Source organism: Hesperophylax consimilis, chromosome 22 (assembly GCF_061612785.1).
Source record: "Hesperophylax consimilis isolate HC1 chromosome 22, BYU_Hcon_1.0, whole genome shotgun sequence".
Lineage (NCBI taxonomy): Eukaryota > Metazoa > Arthropoda > Insecta > Trichoptera > Limnephilidae > Hesperophylax > Hesperophylax consimilis.
In genome coordinates this window covers 27,156,790-27,177,637 of record NC_142857.1, presented here as the reverse complement: position 1 = coordinate 27,177,637, position 20,848 = coordinate 27,156,790, and the positions used below count along the sequence as shown (strand labels likewise).

General features: G+C 33.4%; 1 protein-coding gene across 1 annotated transcript in view; it reads left to right on the top strand.

Annotated features, from left to right (window-relative positions):
- Nucleotides 1-18,852, top strand: part of Rph (Rabphilin) — a 136,114-nt gene extending 117,262 nt beyond the window's left edge. Inside the window, exons 6-9 of the mRNA XM_089644938.1 lie at nt 11,955-12,176; nt 13,566-13,710; nt 14,752-15,000; nt 17,979-18,852. Of these exons, the coding sequence (XP_089501064.1) occupies nt 11,955-12,176; nt 13,566-13,710; nt 14,752-15,000; nt 17,979-18,273 (911 nt within the window). The 3' untranslated portion in view covers nt 18,274-18,852. The remainder of the gene's footprint in view (nt 1-11,954; nt 12,177-13,565; nt 13,711-14,751; nt 15,001-17,978) is intronic.
- Nucleotides 18,853-20,848: the final 1,996 nt, after the last annotated feature.

Below are 20,848 nucleotides of genomic sequence, written 5' to 3'. Positions count from 1 at the left end.
ATTCCCTAATGGCAACTATCTGTATGAAATCTGTAGGTTTGAAAATAATATCGTGTAAAGCGAAGATTTTTCATACGGGTCCCAATATGAGGATCGGTATAAAAAAAGGATGTTGTAAAGCTAGCACAATTTGAGCACGAAAATAAAAGGAATATCTTACCGTGGCAATGATCAATGCAGATATCCCTATCAAGAAAATAAAAGGAATATCTTACCGTGGCAATGATCAATGCAGATATCCCTATCAAGAAAAATGCAACAATCGATTTCATTTTGAGTTTTGTCGCTTCCTGTCCTTGTTCTAAAATATTCACCACAGATTTTGCCCAACTGACGGTACATTACCACAGTCAGAACTTATATCCTATTCATCACAATAGAATATGAAAATATTGTGAAGATTAAAACCCTATTGTAAGGTAATACTCATGGTGTCAAAATTTGTGTCAATTATATGATATTATTGTAACAGTACATTACTTTAGTATTCGTATTTTTTAGTTCAATGCTTCAAGCCACTTGCACGCACTATTGAAACTTGTTATTTTTTTAATAATAAAATAAATAAATTGATTTTTTTAGCTCATGGAATAATTAAATAATAGTGCCCGTTCTCCGATTTTCTCTCTTTATTTTAACCCCTTCATGCTAATTTGTCCGGTTTAGCGAACCAACAGCTAGTAACCGTGGAGTGTATTTGCTCGCTTCTGGGAACAGGTCATATGGTATTATAGAAATCGTTGTACCTCCCTTACTTTCTGGTGAAAAATATGATCTTTACGGTTTTAGAAAGAAAACACAACGGTATAAATTGAAAATAGAAGTTAAACACAGAATAATTAAAACGTACAACCTAAATGAAACCAAACATGCCGACCGCAATTTGGAGATAAATTTTGTAAATTTTTTATGAATTATTTTTGTATAAAACGACAAAAGTGAGGTGACTTTACTTTTTATAAGTTATTTCACTTTTATTTTTTTCCGCTCTCAGTTATTTTAGTTCAGTTTTTTATTGGAAAAAAACGTAAGATTTGCCATTTTTAAAACTTTTTTTTTAGTTATTGTATCATACGTATCCAGACCTCCAGAATATTTCAAGAGAATTCATATTTACGCCAAAATCACAAAAACACTCAAACCCCGAAACCGCTTGATACCGTGTCGCCGACACATTTGGAGATCTTTACATCAAAATAACTCAATCAAATGATGTATTATATGTGATTAATCAAGATAATTACATAGCAATATAATAGCAGAACCTGAAACACATCTGAAAATAATCATCTATCACCTCCCTCGGACACACCAACCCACGAAGTGACCGCGGCTAGGAAGGCTACTCAGTATTTACGTAGGACCCCCTCCACTACTCCCCGGATGGAATTCCATGATGGCCGCCGTCTCCAACCAATCACAGCCCAGCATGTCACCTTGAATTTCTTATCAAACACTGATAACAGATTCAAATGTGATTAATTGTGATATCATCAGACTGGATTTACGGAAAAATGATGCAAGATATAACTACGAAATAAATATCAACATCAAGAAATGATTATATACTAATACAATAACATGAATAATTATATCTAACTATATTTGTTACCCTTTGGGAAATGTTCAAACCAAAGATATTTAACTTCAAACCCAATATGAAAATTTGTATAATTATTTATAAAATAAATAAACGGGACTGCGGGAGATGGTTTTGGTAGATTGAACTGACTTGGTGAAAGGTATCATATTAAAATATAACTTTCCTCTCAACAAGATAATTGCAGAGAGGAAAAATACCTAACCACTTTACTCCTCACGAAAGAGGATAGAACGCCTCCGAGAGGGTTCGATTTGAAAACGTTCTATAAATAGAGAACCGAATTCCATACAAAGTCAGTTCAACAACTACCTCTGAAAGAGAATCCTCTCTCCTGAAGAACCATCTCCAAGTCTCCAAAAGTCTCAAGAAATATTTTCAAGTGTTTTATTCAGTAGTAAATTCAGTTTTTCCAAGTATTAAATTCTTTTCGTCAGTTCAGATCTGGAAATAAATTCCTCTCTGATCGTGGCTTTAAACTCTACCACGAACTTCTACAACATCTACTACCTCTACCAAGACTGAAAACGCTGACCCGTGTACCCAGCTACCTTCGTATCTACAGTTATTGTACGGACAGTATATTGTTTCGTACAGTTATATAAGATTAAAAAAATAATATATTTACTTCAAATAATTCAATTTAAAAGCGCATTTTATCACCTTTCAAATACATTTTTTAGTTTTTGGATACGTTCAGAAATTTTCAATTTATTTAGATTTTATTACAACGCGGAAATACACACAAATTCCCATGCCATTTGACAGCGTTGTTAAGAAACATAACCGACAATATGGCAGAGATCTAAGGTTTAATAAAATTCCACTTTTCACACTGAGGCTTCCGTCGACTTTTTCAAATTGACACTTGACATTAATTCACTTGTATTTGCAGACGGTTTGCAGCATGCAAACGCGGTCAAGAAAGAATAAGGGATAAAGAAATCTTTTGGATTATAGAATATTATCTACAATTTTTAATTTCTATCACGTAAGAAATTCTAAAAATATAGTACTATAGGATTCATATGTCTTATACTGATTTATAAATGTGGAAATTCTAACTATACAATTGTAAATGTTCTCCAAAATGCCCTGGAAAGAATCTCAGACTTGTGATGTCCCGAAAGAAACCATTCATCTGTTCTGAATGCAATTACTAATGATATCCAAATTGACCCTGGTAATAAATTACATCTTTGCGATTCTTTCAAGGATAAAGAACCCATCCTGTCACTTCGAATGCAATCAACAATGTTCTCAAAATTTGTTTTGACAGCATCGCCATTCCATTGTAAGAATATTATGTACTAAATACACAATTCGGCTGTCCTGAATCGGGAATCCTTCCCAGTTGGACAGACAAAGGTTCATTTTGTTTTGTATTGTTTGTAATTTATATATTTATATATATAAAATAAATAAAAATAAAATAAAAATAATAAAATTATTTTTACGATCCTACAATTTTGCATCCTACGGTGGTTATATGAATCCATTTTTTAACTATAAAAGAAAGCGTCCGCGCTCTCCGCATTTATTTGAATTATGACGGATGTGATTTATTTATTAACCCTAGAAGCCTAATCTATTTTATAGGTACATAAAGCTTTAACATACGCCTCAGAGGAGTACACATGTAAATGACAGCCTGTTGGCCAAAATATAAGTAGGTATATTTGTGTCCTATTTTTAGAAGGAATGTTAAGGTTGGTATATAAACAAATAATAACATATACTATTATCAATGAAACTACTATCACAGGTATTTATTACAACGAATCAAAACATTATGCTTATATTCAACCAAAAAAATCAACTTGAACATATGTTTTTTTTAACTAATCTAATATTTTTTCAACATTAATTACTTATTCTTAGAGCAAACATTAAAAGTAATCTATAATTTTAGAGCAATCTACACAGATATCAACATTGTGCTCAGAACAAACTGACTTTTTGCACTTACAGCACACTAACTTTGACATACCTACTCTTTTTTTAGCAGAAAAAAGTGCAGTATTTACGTTTTTCGGTTCTTCTGCAAGCAGTTTGTTACTTGAATCAGTAGGTTTTGCGAGAAATTGGCTTATATTTTGAAGTCATAGCTTCAAGTGTCATCCTCATCCAAGGCTTGACCGAATCTGTGCTGAGTTGCTTAATGAATTCTCTTTTGTTTGAGGGTTTATTTGATTATGTTGTGGCCATAAATTACAGCAAAATTGACAAAAACCATGTTTAAGATGCCATAGAATACAGCCGTTGACTATCTATTAGTTTTACGGCTGCACGACATCGAGGCGCACATTTGATCAAATTCTTGTTTGGTTGTAGAAATGAATCATGTCTGGTTTGCCACTTGAATTATTAATTATTGCATTTTCATCACAAGAAGATAAAAGGTAAACCATATTTGCAGATTTTGGCATGTACGATAGAAGTGTCAAAGAGCCATCAAAAGAAAACGTAGTACTGCCAATAGGTCGAGATCTCGAGTTCTTCAATTGTTCATGGATTTCCTGCTTATTTCATCGAATAGTGCCCACTAGATTTAATCTGTAATTTGAGCTGGTCCTTGAGAGGTGCGGACTATATTCATAGCTGAAGTTCTGTGAGATGATTGGCCCTTAATTAGTTGACCAAAATCCCGCGTCCATTCTTACCGCGAATAGTATTTCCAGGAATACGATGAATTTGCCCTGAGTTGGCAGGTTGCGAAGCATGGACAGAATCAGATGCTAGGTCAGCTTCTGCAATTTTGAGTCGGCTTTTTCAGTGGGAGCAGATTAATATTTTTGGTATTCCTCGTTATTCCTCCTATGCCATTCACGTAGGTTTTGTCGTTTTTTAAACGATTTTTGGCTGTTTGTTTCTCTTTTTTGGATCTTATATTATGTCCTGTCTTTTCAATTAATAAAAAATGGTCCGATTTCGCGTATTCAAATTTTTAATTTTTCTATAATTCGATAAAAAATAATGTCTTTAAAATGTTGCCTAAACCAGGACAAAAGACGATGCGAGTGGCCCATTAGGATAGTAACGGACTGAGTGATTTTGAATAAGTTGACAAGATAATTTATGTAATAATCTGATAAATTATTTTTGTTGAAAATATGGAGTTTCCTGGACTATTTTTTAAATTATTTAAATAATTGGTAACGAGGCGATAGAATAGGTTATAATTTAGCTAACTTCCTCCGAGTTGTATTAAAAATCAAACGTATTGTGAAAATGATTGTGGTTACAAATTAGTTATTTGTTAAATAACAAACTTACTAACCATCACGCCGTTTCCCCGCAGGGATAGGCAGAGAGGACGGACCGCCAAACAACTCGGTCTTGGCCCACACTTCTTGCCTCATTCACATTCATACATCGTCTCCTAAATACTCTTCTATTATTCTGACTCTTGACATGGCCCGACTCGAGTATCTGATTCACTTGGTCGTGCCATGTCTTCCTCGGGCGTCCCCGACTTCTGCTACCATTCGCATTTGCATCATATATCCTCCTTACACTCCTATCTTCGCTCATTCGCTCTACATGCCCAAACCATCTAAGCGTCCCTTTCTTAATCTTACTCATTACGCTTTCATCAGCCTTGCACTCTTTGCGGATCTCCACATTCCTCACACGATCAAACATGGTTTTACCACACATACGCCTCAGGGATCTCATTTCAACAGCATTTAATCTACTTTCATCCTTTCTTTGCCAGTTCCATGCCTCACTTCCATACATCAAGGTAGGTACCAGCACTCCGTTGTGGACTGCTAACTTCGCTTCTTTGGACAATTTTATTTGTTGATATGATTTATTCTAAAAACACGCCATCTTCTTGGAAAATGTAACTTTTTTTGTAAATATCTCGAAAGGTGTAATTTTATATCTTACATCGTACATACTAAAATCTTGTTAAAAACGTGATAGCACGCCAATTCCCAACTAAATATCAGTAAATTCAGAAATCGGATCACGTGCTCTTGCAGCTGCGCTTATGCTAAAAATATCCGACGAAATGCGAAAATATTATAATTTTTATGAACATGTCTTTCGACATCCTCATAATACATTCGTATTTCACTGACATGTTTTAAGGAAAACTGTCGATTTATTTGTTAAAGGCGTACAGTCTCAACTGGAATACGACTAATTTAATCAGATTTTAAATAAATTGTTTTTTAAGTATCCGCGTATGCTAATTGCTAATCTGCTTAGAAAATCAGAGTTTTTAACAATAATGTTTTTATTATACACGGTGTCCGGAAACTCGTAGTACAAGCGGGAAACTGGAGAATCTACACCACATGGGGAACCCAAAAAAACATAAAGTTTTTTGATTTGAGCATTTTCAAAAAAAAAAAAAAAAAACCAAAAAAATATATTTTTCGGCTATTTTAGGGTTAAAGTTTTTTCTGGTGTTTAGGGTTGAATAACAGATGTTTTAACCCTGCAGAGCAGAAATATTTTATGATTACACCGGGTTAAATGAAGGGTGATTTCAAAATAATGCTTCAAATCCGAGTTTCTTCATTTGTTTTACTTTCAAATAGTTTTAATTAGTTGGGTACTTTGATCTTCAGTAATAATTTATAAGAATTTGATTAAAAAAAAAAAAAAATCAACTTCAAACTCGATTTACTCGATAACGAAAGCTCAAATAAAAAAAAAATATACTACAAAATCGACTCCAAATGTGATGTAGATTCACCAGTTTCCCGCTTGTACTACGAGTTTCCGGACACCCTGTATAACGTTCCTACCTAATTAAATTTGCGGTCTGCCTTCGATTATTTATAACAGCTGAAAATGACATCTCATTTACGGCATTTAGAAATTATTTAAACTGTAGTACAAGCGGGAAACTGGAGAGGCTACATCAGAAAAAAATCTTTTTTTTTCTAATTAAGTATTTTTTTTTTTTTTTAACTGCTTTCGGCAACTAAAATGTTATTTTTTTTAATTGGGACTACGCACTTAAAAGAATATTCTTCATATTTCATATTTCACATTAATAATAATAAATTTCGGACAAGATTTACTCGAAAACTAAAACTCAAATGTAATCTAGATTCACCGATCTTCCGCTTATACTATGAGTTTCCGGACACTGTGTAAACTCTACATTATCAGAGTGGACTACATTTTGCTTGGTAGATGCGCAGTTTAATTACTTTCAAACCACATATCAAAGAAAATGATAGACAAGCAAACAAGACCCTAAAACATCTCTGTCCCATTTCCCGTCACAATTGGCTGATGTCCAGTGGCGTCCAGTCCATAAAGACTGAAAAGCAATACCCACCCTAAGAAAAACGAACCATAAACAGAAGAAATACATTTCTTAAAAATTGAGATTTTTTTGTGTCTTATGTCTCTATCGCTCTGCATTAATAAATGGTTTCCATTTGACGAATTCATTATTGTAGTTGCAACTTGGCTTCTTCAATCTATTTATTTTTCGGGAAACACAACGTATATCACCTGACATCCCCACAATGCTTGCACCAAAAACTATCAAATAACAAGTATTAACAATTAATACGAATAATTTATTACGAGTGAGTATTGCTTGTATTTGAGAAATAGTGTCGTCCATTAAAAGTTTATTGCCTACCTATTTCAGCTGAAATTAATTTAGACAGAGGAGTAAAAACAATAAAGATGTCCGGTTAAATGGTTCAAATTAATTCATTACCTTTAATTAACATTTATGTTCAAAGACGCTTGTCGAACATATATTCAACAAGCAACTACAAAAATAACACTATGCAAAAGAGTACTAAACTCTACGGCAACATCCCACTCTCATTCAAAACTAACAACAAAATTTTAACATTAAAAATGTTGGATACAAAACATAGGGAGATCAGAAATAGATAATTGACACCAAATACAGACTGAAAACGAAACCACTCAACTGAACAAATGGTATTCAAAAACGCCACGTATTATTATATTTACAATTATTTAAGAAAAACACTGTTTAATATATTTACAATTACTTTATATTGTCCCAACTACTAAATTCTAATAATATATAAATTAAATCCTCAGCATGGGAGATCCCAGGGAGGATATCGTTATATCTATTTGTTACAAAAGGGGAAGATAATAAAACGCTTATTATTATTCCCTTTTGATTGGTTGTATTTTCTACCACACCACACCGTAGGGTTTCAATTACGTATATATGTATGGTCCTAAAATTAAAATATTTTGATCTACATAAGTGTCGAATCAAAAAACGTCAAAAAACTACACTCAGCCCACATTTGGTCACAGAGTAATGTACGCCACTGCTGTTGTCACTTGAACTGTTATTTAACTCAATTACCATTGTTATACAAGTTAGATTTGAAATTACGCGAGGTAAAATAAATAACTGTTTTTGTAAACATGTCGAAATTTTTTACGAGGATGTTATTTTGCCCAATTTATTGGTAGGGTACTTACTCAGTGTGGATTTTTTCATCTCAAAAAATCTCTCATTGTTGGGAACTCTATATGGTTATTTGATGTAAAAAAATCGTAAAAAATAATAATCTAAGTAAATCGTCGGCTTGACTCTAATGAGATTGACAACCATGTCACGTTATCAAGTCAGCGCCATCGCGCAACGACAGTTTGCAAATGGCGCCGCTTATTATTGATACTCGCTGTTACTGCTGATGTTCGTGTTGTTTTAGCGAGAGCATATTAAATGACACCGTGATTATGATAGTTTAATTAGTGAGGTTTACTTAAGGCGAAGCTTAATGCCAAAATCACTATTTTGATTAATCTTTATAACGATTTGGTGTACATTATGAATACCAAAAAATATGCTTTAGATAAATTGAAAGTTTCCCTATCGCTTCTCTTGAGTAGAATACAAATAAAAAATAAATTACTCATTAAAAAAATATAAATGCAAACTACTAAAAAATATATTTTTCAATAGAACTTAAAAAGGAAACAACTTTTTAAAAATACAGTATTATAGCTAAGATTATCTGTGACAGTTTCACTTGTTTAACTTTTTTACTTTCTTATAAAATTATTTACAAAATAAGTAAAAACCAGTTTTTTGCTTGAAATCGAACGTTTCTAGACTCGACTTGTCAAGCGATTTTAATGCCTAATACCTACGATATAAGGCATACCAAGAATATACACATTTTTGGCTTGTAGCTTCCTCTAAACGACAGTAGTAACTTCGTAATTTGTCACTCCCATATTCTAGTAAACAATGTGATTTCACCTGATGCAATTTCAAAATTGAGCTATTTTTTTTAAATTTTAAATCTTTTGTTAAATATACAGCAAAATTCCTCATCTGTCATAATGTCTTTATTATTACATCACTAAATAGCGGCAGGAGTGCCATCGCGAACAAAAAAATGACATAAAACGTGCGATACAACCACTAAGGATGAATGTACACCATCTTGCAAACTACCAATTCGGAAATATAAAAGAAAAATAATAAACAGTTTATTAAGAAAGTGTGGCTTGTTTACAAAAACCAGGGCCGACCCTGTGCAGGCGCAATTGGATCAGTCTGATCCTGGCGTCGACTAGCTGATAATATGGAACACTTTATGGAAGTACTCAAAGTCAGTAAAAAGAAATGAAATAGATATACCTGCTAGCATGTATTATAACGGCATAAATGGAAATAATGCAGAAACGATTGTTAATTTATTTGCTTCATTTTTTAAAGATGTATATGACAACACAATTGATAATAGTGAAATTCCTTTTTTTTCATTTAACATCAATTTACAAATTTCTAACATACACATAGATATAAATGAAATTAAAACCCATATTAACAAATTAGATATAAAAAAAGTTCGGGTCCTGACAAAATACCACCGATTCTATTGAAACACTGTATACATACATGCCTTGTCGTATCCCCTCTATTTAATTTTTAATATGTCATTGTCATCGGGATATTTTCCAATTGCATGGAAAAATAATTACATCACACCCATATTTAAAAAAGGTGACAAATGCGATATACGAAACTATAGACCTATGTGTATACAGTCAACTATTCCAAAAATATTTGAAAAAAATATTTTGGATAAAATTATTTTTAAATTAAATGGGATTATAACAAGGTTTCAACACGGTTTCATGAAGAATAGATCAACTCTGACAAATCTACTAATATATGAAAACTTTATAGCGAATGCCTTTGCAGATAAATGTCAAGTAGATTCGATATATACTGACTTCAGCAAGGCGTTCGATAAAGTTTGTCATAAAATATTGATAAATAAATTAAGGAGTAGGTATGGGTATAATCGGGAACTTTCTTAAATGGGTAGAGAGTTATTTAACAAATAGACAGCTCTTTGTAAAGTTAAATGACGTAATATCGGATGCCTTTTCTGCCACTGGTGGTGTGCCACAGGGCTCCCATTTAGGACCAATACTGTTTATTTTATTTACTAATGACATTGTAGACGTTTTTTCCGATGTTCATATCATGTTATTTGCTGATGATTTAAAATTATATAAAAAAATTATAAATATTTCTGATTGCATAATTTTACAAAAAAAATTTAAACAACTTGTTTAATTGGTGTATATGCAATAAACTGGCACTCAACATTAGTAAATGTCAAATAATAAGATTTTATAAAATGAAGAAACCGACAATTTATGAATACAATCTTGACAAAATTATATTAAACTCAGTAGAAACAATAAATGATCTAGGTATTATTTTTAACTCAAAACTTACATTTATTAGCCATATAACTAATATTATTAATAGAGCAATGAAGATTTTAGGATTTATTATTAGAATAACCAAAAAAAATTGTAACATTGATACTATTCGCATTTTATACATAACGCTAGTGAGAAGCATTTTGGAATATAACTCTATGATTTGGGCTCCACATTACAATATCCATATTCAAGCGATTGAAAAAGTCCAGCATAGATTCCTTAGGTATATTAATTTTAAATTAGGTATTCCAAAAGAATCCGTGGACTATAATTTGTTATTAAACTGGACTAATCTCGTAAATTTATCAGATCGCAGAAAAATCTATGATCTATTAATTCACTCGGTCCTGGATACCCCTGATTTAATAGAACTAATACGATTTCATTGCCCTGGTCGCGCTAACAATAGACTGACTCTACCGTTCTACTATAATAACACACATACATTATCACATTATTACTCACCAATCAGTCGATTACACATTTTGGGAAATCAACATACTAACATCGGTGACATTTATTTCTTAAAATTAGCACAATATAAACATGCACTCAAAAATTATTTTTCCATAATGTAACTTTATATACGCAATATGGACATGTTGAAATGAAATGAGGATATTTCTCATTGTTCTTTTTTTGTTATTTTTGGTTGTGATACACAAAATAATTGTATGTTATTTTTAAGTTTAAAACTACTATTATGTAATGATATTATTTTTCTTACTTTTGTACTCTATTATATGTTTATTTATAAAAGGCAGTACTTATAGCCGTTTATGTATTTAAAAATAATATAATAAAAAAGTAAAAAATAAAAAAATATATCTATAGCGCCCTTGAGGTTTCTACTAGCAACAGGTACCGTTTGACGCCGGCCCTGTACATAACCTACTATTTTGGTGAACCTAGTATTTAGTATGATATTTTTAAAAACGATTCGTTGTTTACTTTCTAGTATAAAATCGGGTTACATTTGAACGGCTGGCTAGGATTTTTCTCAAACCTACCGGCGTAGGTTTAAGAAATCTGTGCCGATTTTAAAGAAAACTGGGTAAATATGCAGAAAAGTGACACACAGTTAATAGACATATTTTATTTTATACCACTTTGTATCAATTAGATCACAATGAGAAACAACTATTACAGTAATTGAACATGAAAAATAATGCATTTTAATAGCTATTTCGTTAAAAAACAGGTAACTTGACGTCTTTTCACGCTATGTTTTTACATAATAATATTAAAATATGTTTTTACACTAATTTTTTTAAAAATTAAATCCAAACTAAGAATCTAAAATAGGTTTTAAGGTTCATAGTTTTTGTTAAATAGGAGAAGAAAAAACTAACCTCAAAACTTTCACATCAACAACAATATCCGCTAAAACAATAGTTTTTAATTTTAACAAAATAACTAATAAAATGCATTATTTTCCAGTAACTGAAGTACCTACTTGCTTTCTATTACTGTTGATTAAAAAAAATATATATATTAGTGCGTGTTAACCTTGTCCCAATTTTCAGTACATTACCGAAAACTAATTGAATTTTTCAATGTGTTGCAACCATCGCTACGGACTTATCACCGGAAACCCAATATAGCCTTTTATTATTTTTTCCAGATGGCCAAACAAACTTGACGGCAAACGGTCAGACCACCGTAGTGTCTTCATCGTTCCCTCTGTGTGCAGCCCCGGGCGCGTGCGGTTCCGCAGAAGTTCGATTGCAGCACGACGGGGCCGACGGCACGCTGCACTGCACGGCCATTCGGGCACGAGGATTGCCCTCCACAGACCTCGCCGGACTGGCGGACCCCTATTGTGCCATGGAGATACTTCCACCAGGTATACATCTCATACAAATATAGAATTCTTCAAAACACTACTAGTAGGCACACTTTACACGACAACATGATAACAGTCTCGTCGAAAATATTCCTTTGCGCATTGTTTTGACCTCAGACAATGAGAACAGTCGCACACAAAGTGCTTTATTCAATACCTCCACTAGTCCATATCTACGTGTATATTCTTATGGTGCCTTATATCACCGCGAAAATAGGTAACAGGAATAAAAACGCTTGGCAAACAGAGTCTAGAAACGGTCGAATTTAGCGCGAATTTTTGTTTTTATTTATTTTGTGATCATTTTTAAGAGGAAAAAAGTTGACCGAGAGATACAAGATTAGATAAAAAGTTGTTTCTTATATGTGTTCATACATTTCTAATGAAATTTTTTTTATTAGTTTGCGCTTGTATTTTTTGTAAAGTAATTAACAATTTTATTTTAATTCTACTCAACAGAAGCGATAGGTAAAGCTTCAATTTATCCAGAGCATATTTTTTGTATTCATTAGGTAAACCAATAAATTCGTGGTAAAGTTTAATCGAAAATTGTGATTTCGGACTATAAAAATTGATCGCTTACAAATATACATTACTGTGAGTAGAACAAATCTTGACTTTTGCTATAATCGAGCTTATTTTGAAAGGATAAAGTTTTTGACAAAATAAAATAAAACATGCATTTTGGTGATTTTTTTGCATAAATCAAAACAGAAATACTTATCGTCTTCTGTATTCAGTATTATTATTTTTTAATGATAAACTGATGTTTATAAGATAATGTTTTTTATGCATAGCTACATTTTACCAACAAATGTAGATATAATATGTCTCGACGCCATCTAGTGGGAAATTTAGCACTAACAAAGCCTTTCCTACAAAAAATAAAGTTGGTTGTTTACAGGTGAATAAATATAATAAACAGAATTTTTTTATTGAAGTAGTAGTTCATATTGAATTATTTGGCGTTTTGGAAATGAGCCGACGTAGCTCGGTGGCCCAGAGCACCTGACCGGACATCAGAAGGAGCGGGTTCAATTCCCGTCGGCGGCATTTATGTTTACTCGGGAGATATTTTCAATTTGTATGGATATTTCAGGCGACTAATTATTGCTTATAACGATTCAGTATGTTACACGATAAGGTGTTTTGCTAAAGATTGGCTTTTCTTATTGTCATTGGATGTGCGAGGAACGCAATAAATACAGATCATTTATTTCTAAAACACTTCGTTTTATCCACTGGAGCGTTTTTGGCCAAATTCTGGCCACTTTGCAAACACCCACGAGCATCCGCTGGCGAAAATGTGAAATTGATTAGACAGCTCCAGTGGATAAATGTCCCAGGTCTTTTTATCTTGCTTTATTTATAGTACATTTATATTTTCAGAGGGCACAAAATGCAACCGACTTCGCACAAAAACTGTCCACAAGACGCGAAACCCAGAATTCAACGAAACAGTCACTTTTTATGGAATAACTGAGAGCGATCTGGACTCCAAGACTTTCCGCATCACTCTCTTCGACGAAGACAAGTAAGAATTTTAGATACCTTTTCATGGGAATATTCAGACATTCAATTTATTAGACCGGCCAATTAGTGAAAGGGGAACAAATCAAGTTGCTGGGAGCGCGGGAGACGATGTGACCGTCCCCCTTTCTGTGATTTGTTAATAAATGAATCAGACACTACACAGGCAACTCACATTGTATTATCGCCATTCGGTCCTCGTAAATAAAATCTGCTTACGAATTACTAGTCATTTTTACAATGGCGCGCAAATTGATGGCTGTGTAAAAAAACTTAACTGCAAATCCAAATCGGGTAAACAAAAGTTCGGGCTTATTCCCGAAATTTAATATTTGGTTACATTATTTAGTTAAACAATTTTACAAATGTGTAATAATTTACCCACCTCGTTCAACTTGAAAACGAAACATTCAGATCCTGCGCAGAAAAGTCCCACAATGGACTGCGCTGCAAACCTTCGGCTTACTTTAGCAAACTTTACTTTTCTGACAGGGTTTGATTAATTATTTCAGTGTGCGCTCTTCGAATCGTTGTTTATTCAAAGCATTCCTGGTGCCAAAAATATGGTTACGCCGTTTACCTCTAGCTCGTCGAAATGATACCCAGATTAGATGATAGGGTAGTAAGTTTATTCATTTGGATCTCTACTGATATATTTAACCATTTTTGTTATATCTGTCTTACTTTGCAGATTTAAGGGTTGGGAACTCTTTGTTAAAAAGTAAAAGGTTCTACTATAATTGCGTTCATTTACGTTACAAATAATGGGTCTTGATTTAGCTACACTGTTCATTACCAGAGGGTTGGTAATTCTCAGGTTCGAGAAGCTTGTTCCCTGTCACTATAACCTTACAAGCATTGTACCATCACACTGTAGCGACATCTGACGGACTCTGGAGTAAGCTTTATGATTAGCGCCATCTATCGCTTAAATACTCAACTTATTACCATACATCACAATTTATGGTTTTGAAAAAATATATTATCACGTTGGGAAAAATCGGTCTGTCGGATACACCGTGTAATATGTTTTTTCCTTGTCCAGGTATGGCTGCGACATCCTCGGCTCTGCATCACTCCCGCTGACCGGGGCCTCCATAGCTGGCGGCAGGCCCCAGGAGCTGACCCTTCCGCTGTCAGCCGAGGAGGCCCTGGGAGAGCGTCTCATGAAGCCCCAGCTACTGGTGTCGCTGTGCTACAACACAAAGCGCAGGGCTCTGGCCGTGCTGGTTTGCCGCTGTCGGAACCTACCAGCCATGGACAGCAATGGCTTCTCGGACCCCTTTGTCAAACTGTAGGCAATGTTTTAAATTTAAATTGCATTATTTATTTTGGACAAATCTTATGCTTTACACGATAGAACCGGGAGAATTGAATGCGATATTTTGATGGCGGCATGATACATGAGGTTCCACAGAGGGATTAAGTCAGAATTCTTTGATCGAACTGGCTATGGATAGCTTCTGTTTTAAACTGTAGATGTTTTATCTATTATTATCAAGCATAATCTGTAGAAATCAATTTTAATTATAAGTTTTTCTAGTACATACTTAATAATATTATTATTTAATTTAGTAAACAAAAACAGTTTATTTATATTTATAAGAAAGTTCTGCAGTAAAATTATTATTAGGGTTACAATTGTTTTGCCTTTCTAATGTATTATCAAACCATAGTGAAGCCTCTTGCAGACAAATCATTTTTTTCCACTCGAGTGATTTGTGTCTCAAAAATTTTAACATGGAAACGAACGAAACTGATTAATGCGGTTTAAATACAATCTAGATTTCACCGTTTATTCCATATTTTTACGTTCAATAAATTAAATAACAATATTATGTAATGTTATAAAAAATAATTTAAAGCAAAAAATAAAATTAAAAAGTGATTTGTTTTTTATGTTATTAGATTACTTATACGCTGCTGTATCAAATGTGAGATTTTAACGGCGTATCCTGTACGCTACTGTCGCAAATATGATACATGCAGCTCCTAATGGGTTAAATTAGAATTCTTTCATCAATATTAGTGCCATGGACAAGAGAGGCTTATTAGTTTCTTTTTCACAGTTAACCAAGTGCAAGCATTGTTTTGTATTACTTATCTGACTTGCAATCATATTAATCTAGCAACTTGATGCTATATCAATTTATAATAAGTTTCTCGTTAACTCCTTTACTTTTTAAATTCCAAAAAAATATTACGTTATTTTTGAAGATACTATCTGTGCATTTGTTTTGCCGAAATGTTAATTATTTGAAATTCCCTCGATAGAAACAAATCGCAAAGTAAACTCCGAAAATTATTTAAAACAAGTTTTATTTTGTTATTTAATATGTTAAAGGCATGAAAAAATTCACAGTTTATCTTAAATGCAACTAAAACATTTGTCGAGAGATTTTTGCTCTATTTCAAAATAGTCGTGATTTATTAAATATTTTCACCATTTTCGTTAAATTGTTTGTTTTTTTTTTTAATTTGGGTGCTCCCTCTAACATTTGTATAACATATCTTCCTTTCAAACCATCTTTGAACGCTTACTACGGGGCTCTAAGACGGAATTGTTTGATTTAAGAATTTTACCTAACCGCCGTAAATAAATATCACCGCAGAATATACCATTCAAAAAATTATTTGGAAATTTTTTCGAATATCAAAACTGGCCGTTGAGAGGACGAGGTAATTTTAGCCTCATTGTGACCCCGGCGGATCGTGTATTTCGGGTGTACAAAAGTGCTAATATTACAAAAAACCGCATAATTGACGTTGTTGTAGTTGCAAACGATTTTTTATTTACACGGCCAAACTGAAATTTCCTGAAAATCTTCATGCAAAAATACAATTTTCGAAAAATAAATAAAAAATCGTTTTCAGCTACAACAACATCAATAATGCCATTTTTTGTAATATTAGCACTCTAGTACACCTAAAAGTCACGAGCCGCCACTGGTTGCAAGGCGATGGGTCGAGAGTCCTGCTGTCTAAATCGGCCTCTCCCGATCTGGCCCTCCTCGCAGTAGATAAGTACTGTGGGCAAATTTGTCCGCCACCAAAAAGAAAATTAGAAAATATCACCCCATGGACCCGAATACCTCTGCTGATTCACCTAAACAACACGAACGACTGGCAATAGCGACGTTTATTTCGATTAGCACTTTTATGGGGTTGAGGTTGAGGATTATCTATATTAAAATGACCAAATAGATAATTATTTTTTAAATGCCTTTAAAATTACACCATTAAAGTTAATGGTGTTTCTTTGAACAGAACTTGCTTATTTATTTATTATTTTTTTTGTATTTCTTTGGCATTCACTATGTAACAATTTCTAGACATTTTTTTGTTTTTTATGAGTTTTATTATTCACAATGTACATTTGTTACGTATAAATTTTATTAATTAGCGACCGGTTTCGACACGTTCATGTCATTAACTAGCTATTTTAAAACTTTATTTTAAACTACTAAATAAAACCAAAGCTTAATGTTCTTTCGGTAATAGAGATATATATTTTTAACAACACTAATATGTTGATGTAGACTTTACGTATCTTAAGTGACCAGTCCAGGAACAGAGACTCCGTCGAAGCCAGCGGAAGTTATTTTGAAAGACTTACTTCATTGCTAATTCCATGTGCCGACTAGGAATACAAGACAAATTATAACATTCTTCTGCAATACATACACGACCAACTATCAGACACACTCACTGACCAATAGGATGCATGATCTGGGCAACAAGTATGGGGGTGCTATTGATTTATTTTTTGACTCCATTTATAGAATTAAGCATAATCTATACCAACACTTTTTCGAATACTACAAATTAGAGTAGCGTTGGTAAATTAGTTTTGATGTTTTGTCTTATATGTAGTGTTGTTGTAATTTATTTTTTACTTTATGTTACTCTTACGTTTTACTAATGTTGCCTCATATTTAGTTTCATTTTTATTATTTCTTAATATTTTCTCATTATACTTATAATCACAATTTTACAATTGTGTATTTTGTACCTACTTTACAATGGATTACATCTATTTACTGTCAGTATCTCCTGTATAATACAGATATTCTCCTATGTACACTGCATCATGTATCACTTTTATTTTAAAGCCTTTTTAGGCGTATTTATATAAATAAATTGCTCTGGCATTGGTAACTCTTCAAGGCACAGATTAACTCGTTCCGTTCCCTGAATACCCTCCATACAGCATTTCCGAAAATGACTTGGCCTATTTTTAATAGTATTATTAATTGATTTGTTTTTTTTCAGTCATTTGGATCCGGACCCCTATCACCGCAAGCACAAAACCTCCATCAAATGGCGTAACCTGAATCCGGTCTACAACGAGGAGTTTTTCTTCGAAACTCGCCCAACGGAGCTGTCAAAGCAGAGTCTAGCCCTCACAGTCTGGGATAAGGACTACGGAAAGCCCAATGACTTCCTCGGTAGCTTGGTGATTGGATCTGCTAGCAAGGGGAAGAGGTTGAAACACTGGCTGGACTGCATCAAGTTTCCAGACCATAGACACGAGCAGTGGCACTGCTTGACTGAAACAGAACCGTAGATAGTGAAGTTTACAGATCATAAACACAATCTTGACTGAAACAGAACCAGAATAATGGGTTGCCAGATCATAGACGCGCGCAGTGACACTGCATGACTTATGGACCTAAAAAGCCCTGAAGTACGATTTTATATGAATGCCATTGAAGCCAAATCTAGGGTGAGGGGAAATTGCCTGGCAGCCATCTTGTATGACAAATTTTCGAAATGATTTGAATGCAATGTGGTGCATAATGAACTTTTATATTTTATTTGTGTTGTTATAAAGGCTTAAGTTTTTGGGGTATTTGATGAGACAAGGAATGGGATATGTCATTAAAAAAAGTAGGTTTTGGCAGTTTAATAGATCTTCCCCCTCCCCCATGGCTTCAAATTATTCTCGATTAGCTATGTCCATGGCTCTTTAGGTTCATGGCTTGACTGAAACAGAACCATAGATAATTGAGTTGACAAATCATAGACACAAGCATAACTGAAATAGAACCATAGATAATGGAGTTGACAGATCATAGACACAAGCTTAACATAAACAGAACCATAGATAATTGAGTTGACAGATCATAGACACAAGCTTAACTGAAACAGAACCATAGATAATGGAGTTGACAGATCATAGACACAAGCTTAACTGAAACAGAACCATCGATAGTGGAGTTGCCAGATAATAGATACGAGTAGTGGCACCGCTCAACTTAAAAGACGTGGACAGAGCATTAATGCAATTTTGTGTGAATGACATTGAAGCCAAATCAAATGAAGGTGAAATTACCTGCCAGCCATCTTAAAAGACAAACTTTTTAAATTTTCTCTCTCACCCCGCGGATTCAAATGTATTGTTCTCGAATAGGTCTATCGAAGGGTTTGTAGTTGCACGGGTTGGATTGCGTAGTTAATCAGATTCCAGAACATAGATACGAACGGTGGCACTACTTACAGCATAGACCTAAAAAGTCATGGACAGAGCATTACTGAGAATTTAAATTAACGGCATTGAAGCCAAATTTAGGGTGCGGGGAAATTGCCTAGCTGCCATCATATATGACTAGCTTTTGAATTGATTTGTATGCAAAGTTGTGTAACTAAAAAAAATTAAGTAGTTTTTGACATTTTTCAAACATCTTCCCCCTCGCTCCGCGGCTTCAAATGTTCTCGAATAGCTCCGTCCGGGGCTTTTTAGGTTAATGACTTGCAGCTTGACTGAAACAGAAACAAAAATATACAAGTTCTCAGACCATAGACATGAGCAATGACCATAAATAAACCTCTCACTAGATCGATATCTTCGGGCTTTTTGTATGAAACAAATTGGTCCTAAAAACCATAGATATGCCAATATTTAGACAGTACAATTCTCATTCGGAGCCTACTTATTATACTGTACACCAATGAAAAACCCTGAAAGTTTATTCCATAGACTTTCAGAGTTTTTGGTCGGTGGATATAGTCAGGCAATCATGTGATGTCATAATATTTCGGTTCCAATTTTTGATCGGAGTTATACCCCCTAGGGACTGCTTGACTGAAACAGAACCATAGATATTCAAGTTACCAGACCATAGACATGAGCAATGACACTGATTTACTGAAACAGAACCATAGATAATATCGTTAGAAAAAAAATACAGGAATCGTTGTTAAAGCAGATTCTGCGTAATAAGTGCTAACTGCTTATCAATATTTTTACGCTTTTTGGTAAGTAGCATCGAATTATTGTAATGTGTGTTGCTCAATAGTATTTTCAATCAATGCTGTCTGTGGTTTCTTTGGATTGTCGGAAATCGTTCTTTTAAAGAATAACTGTTTTCAAAAATATATCGGTATATTATATTATTTCAAAAATATATTGGTTTATTATATTATTTCAAAAATATATTGGTATATTTTTGAAGAATGTGTGTGAAATAAATGAAATTAATAGTTATATAGTAAATTAGTACACCTTGTAATTACAGGCAAAACAGCTGTGCAAATTTAATAATCCTAAAGCTCGAGAATTTTGCTGCTTCAGACACAGATTTATGATTTAGAATTAAGATGTCGTATATTTGTAATCATGCCAAAATAACGATTAAGTTTTACAAAATGAATAGCACGAAAAATAATGGTATCTTTTCAAAAAAATAGCTATGTTACAAATATTTTATGTCAATCACGGCCCATTAATTGTCAGCTTTTGATGTCACGTTGTAAAAGCAAGAAAATTAAAAGTTTATATTTTCTTTAGTAATAGCTCATCAAAAAATAATTAATCCTGGTTCAAACGTTAAAAAATGAACCACAATTTTTTTTTGTATTAAAATTACGTGGCGATGTAACAAATCTATGTTTTATTTCTCCGCGAATTCAGCTTAAAACTAAGAAGCATATAAGTTATTAAGAGGGTGGAAAATAAAGTCGGGATGTTACAGAAAGACCTTACAGAATCTAGCTTTCGAGTTTATGTAATATAATATTTGTGAACGGTGAATACTTGGAGCTATAAGTAAATGTTCCAAGATTTGCTATTTGAGACTCGTATATTTACTAGAGATTAAATGGAAGATAAGGAAATTGATATAAGAATCAAGAGTCCATTA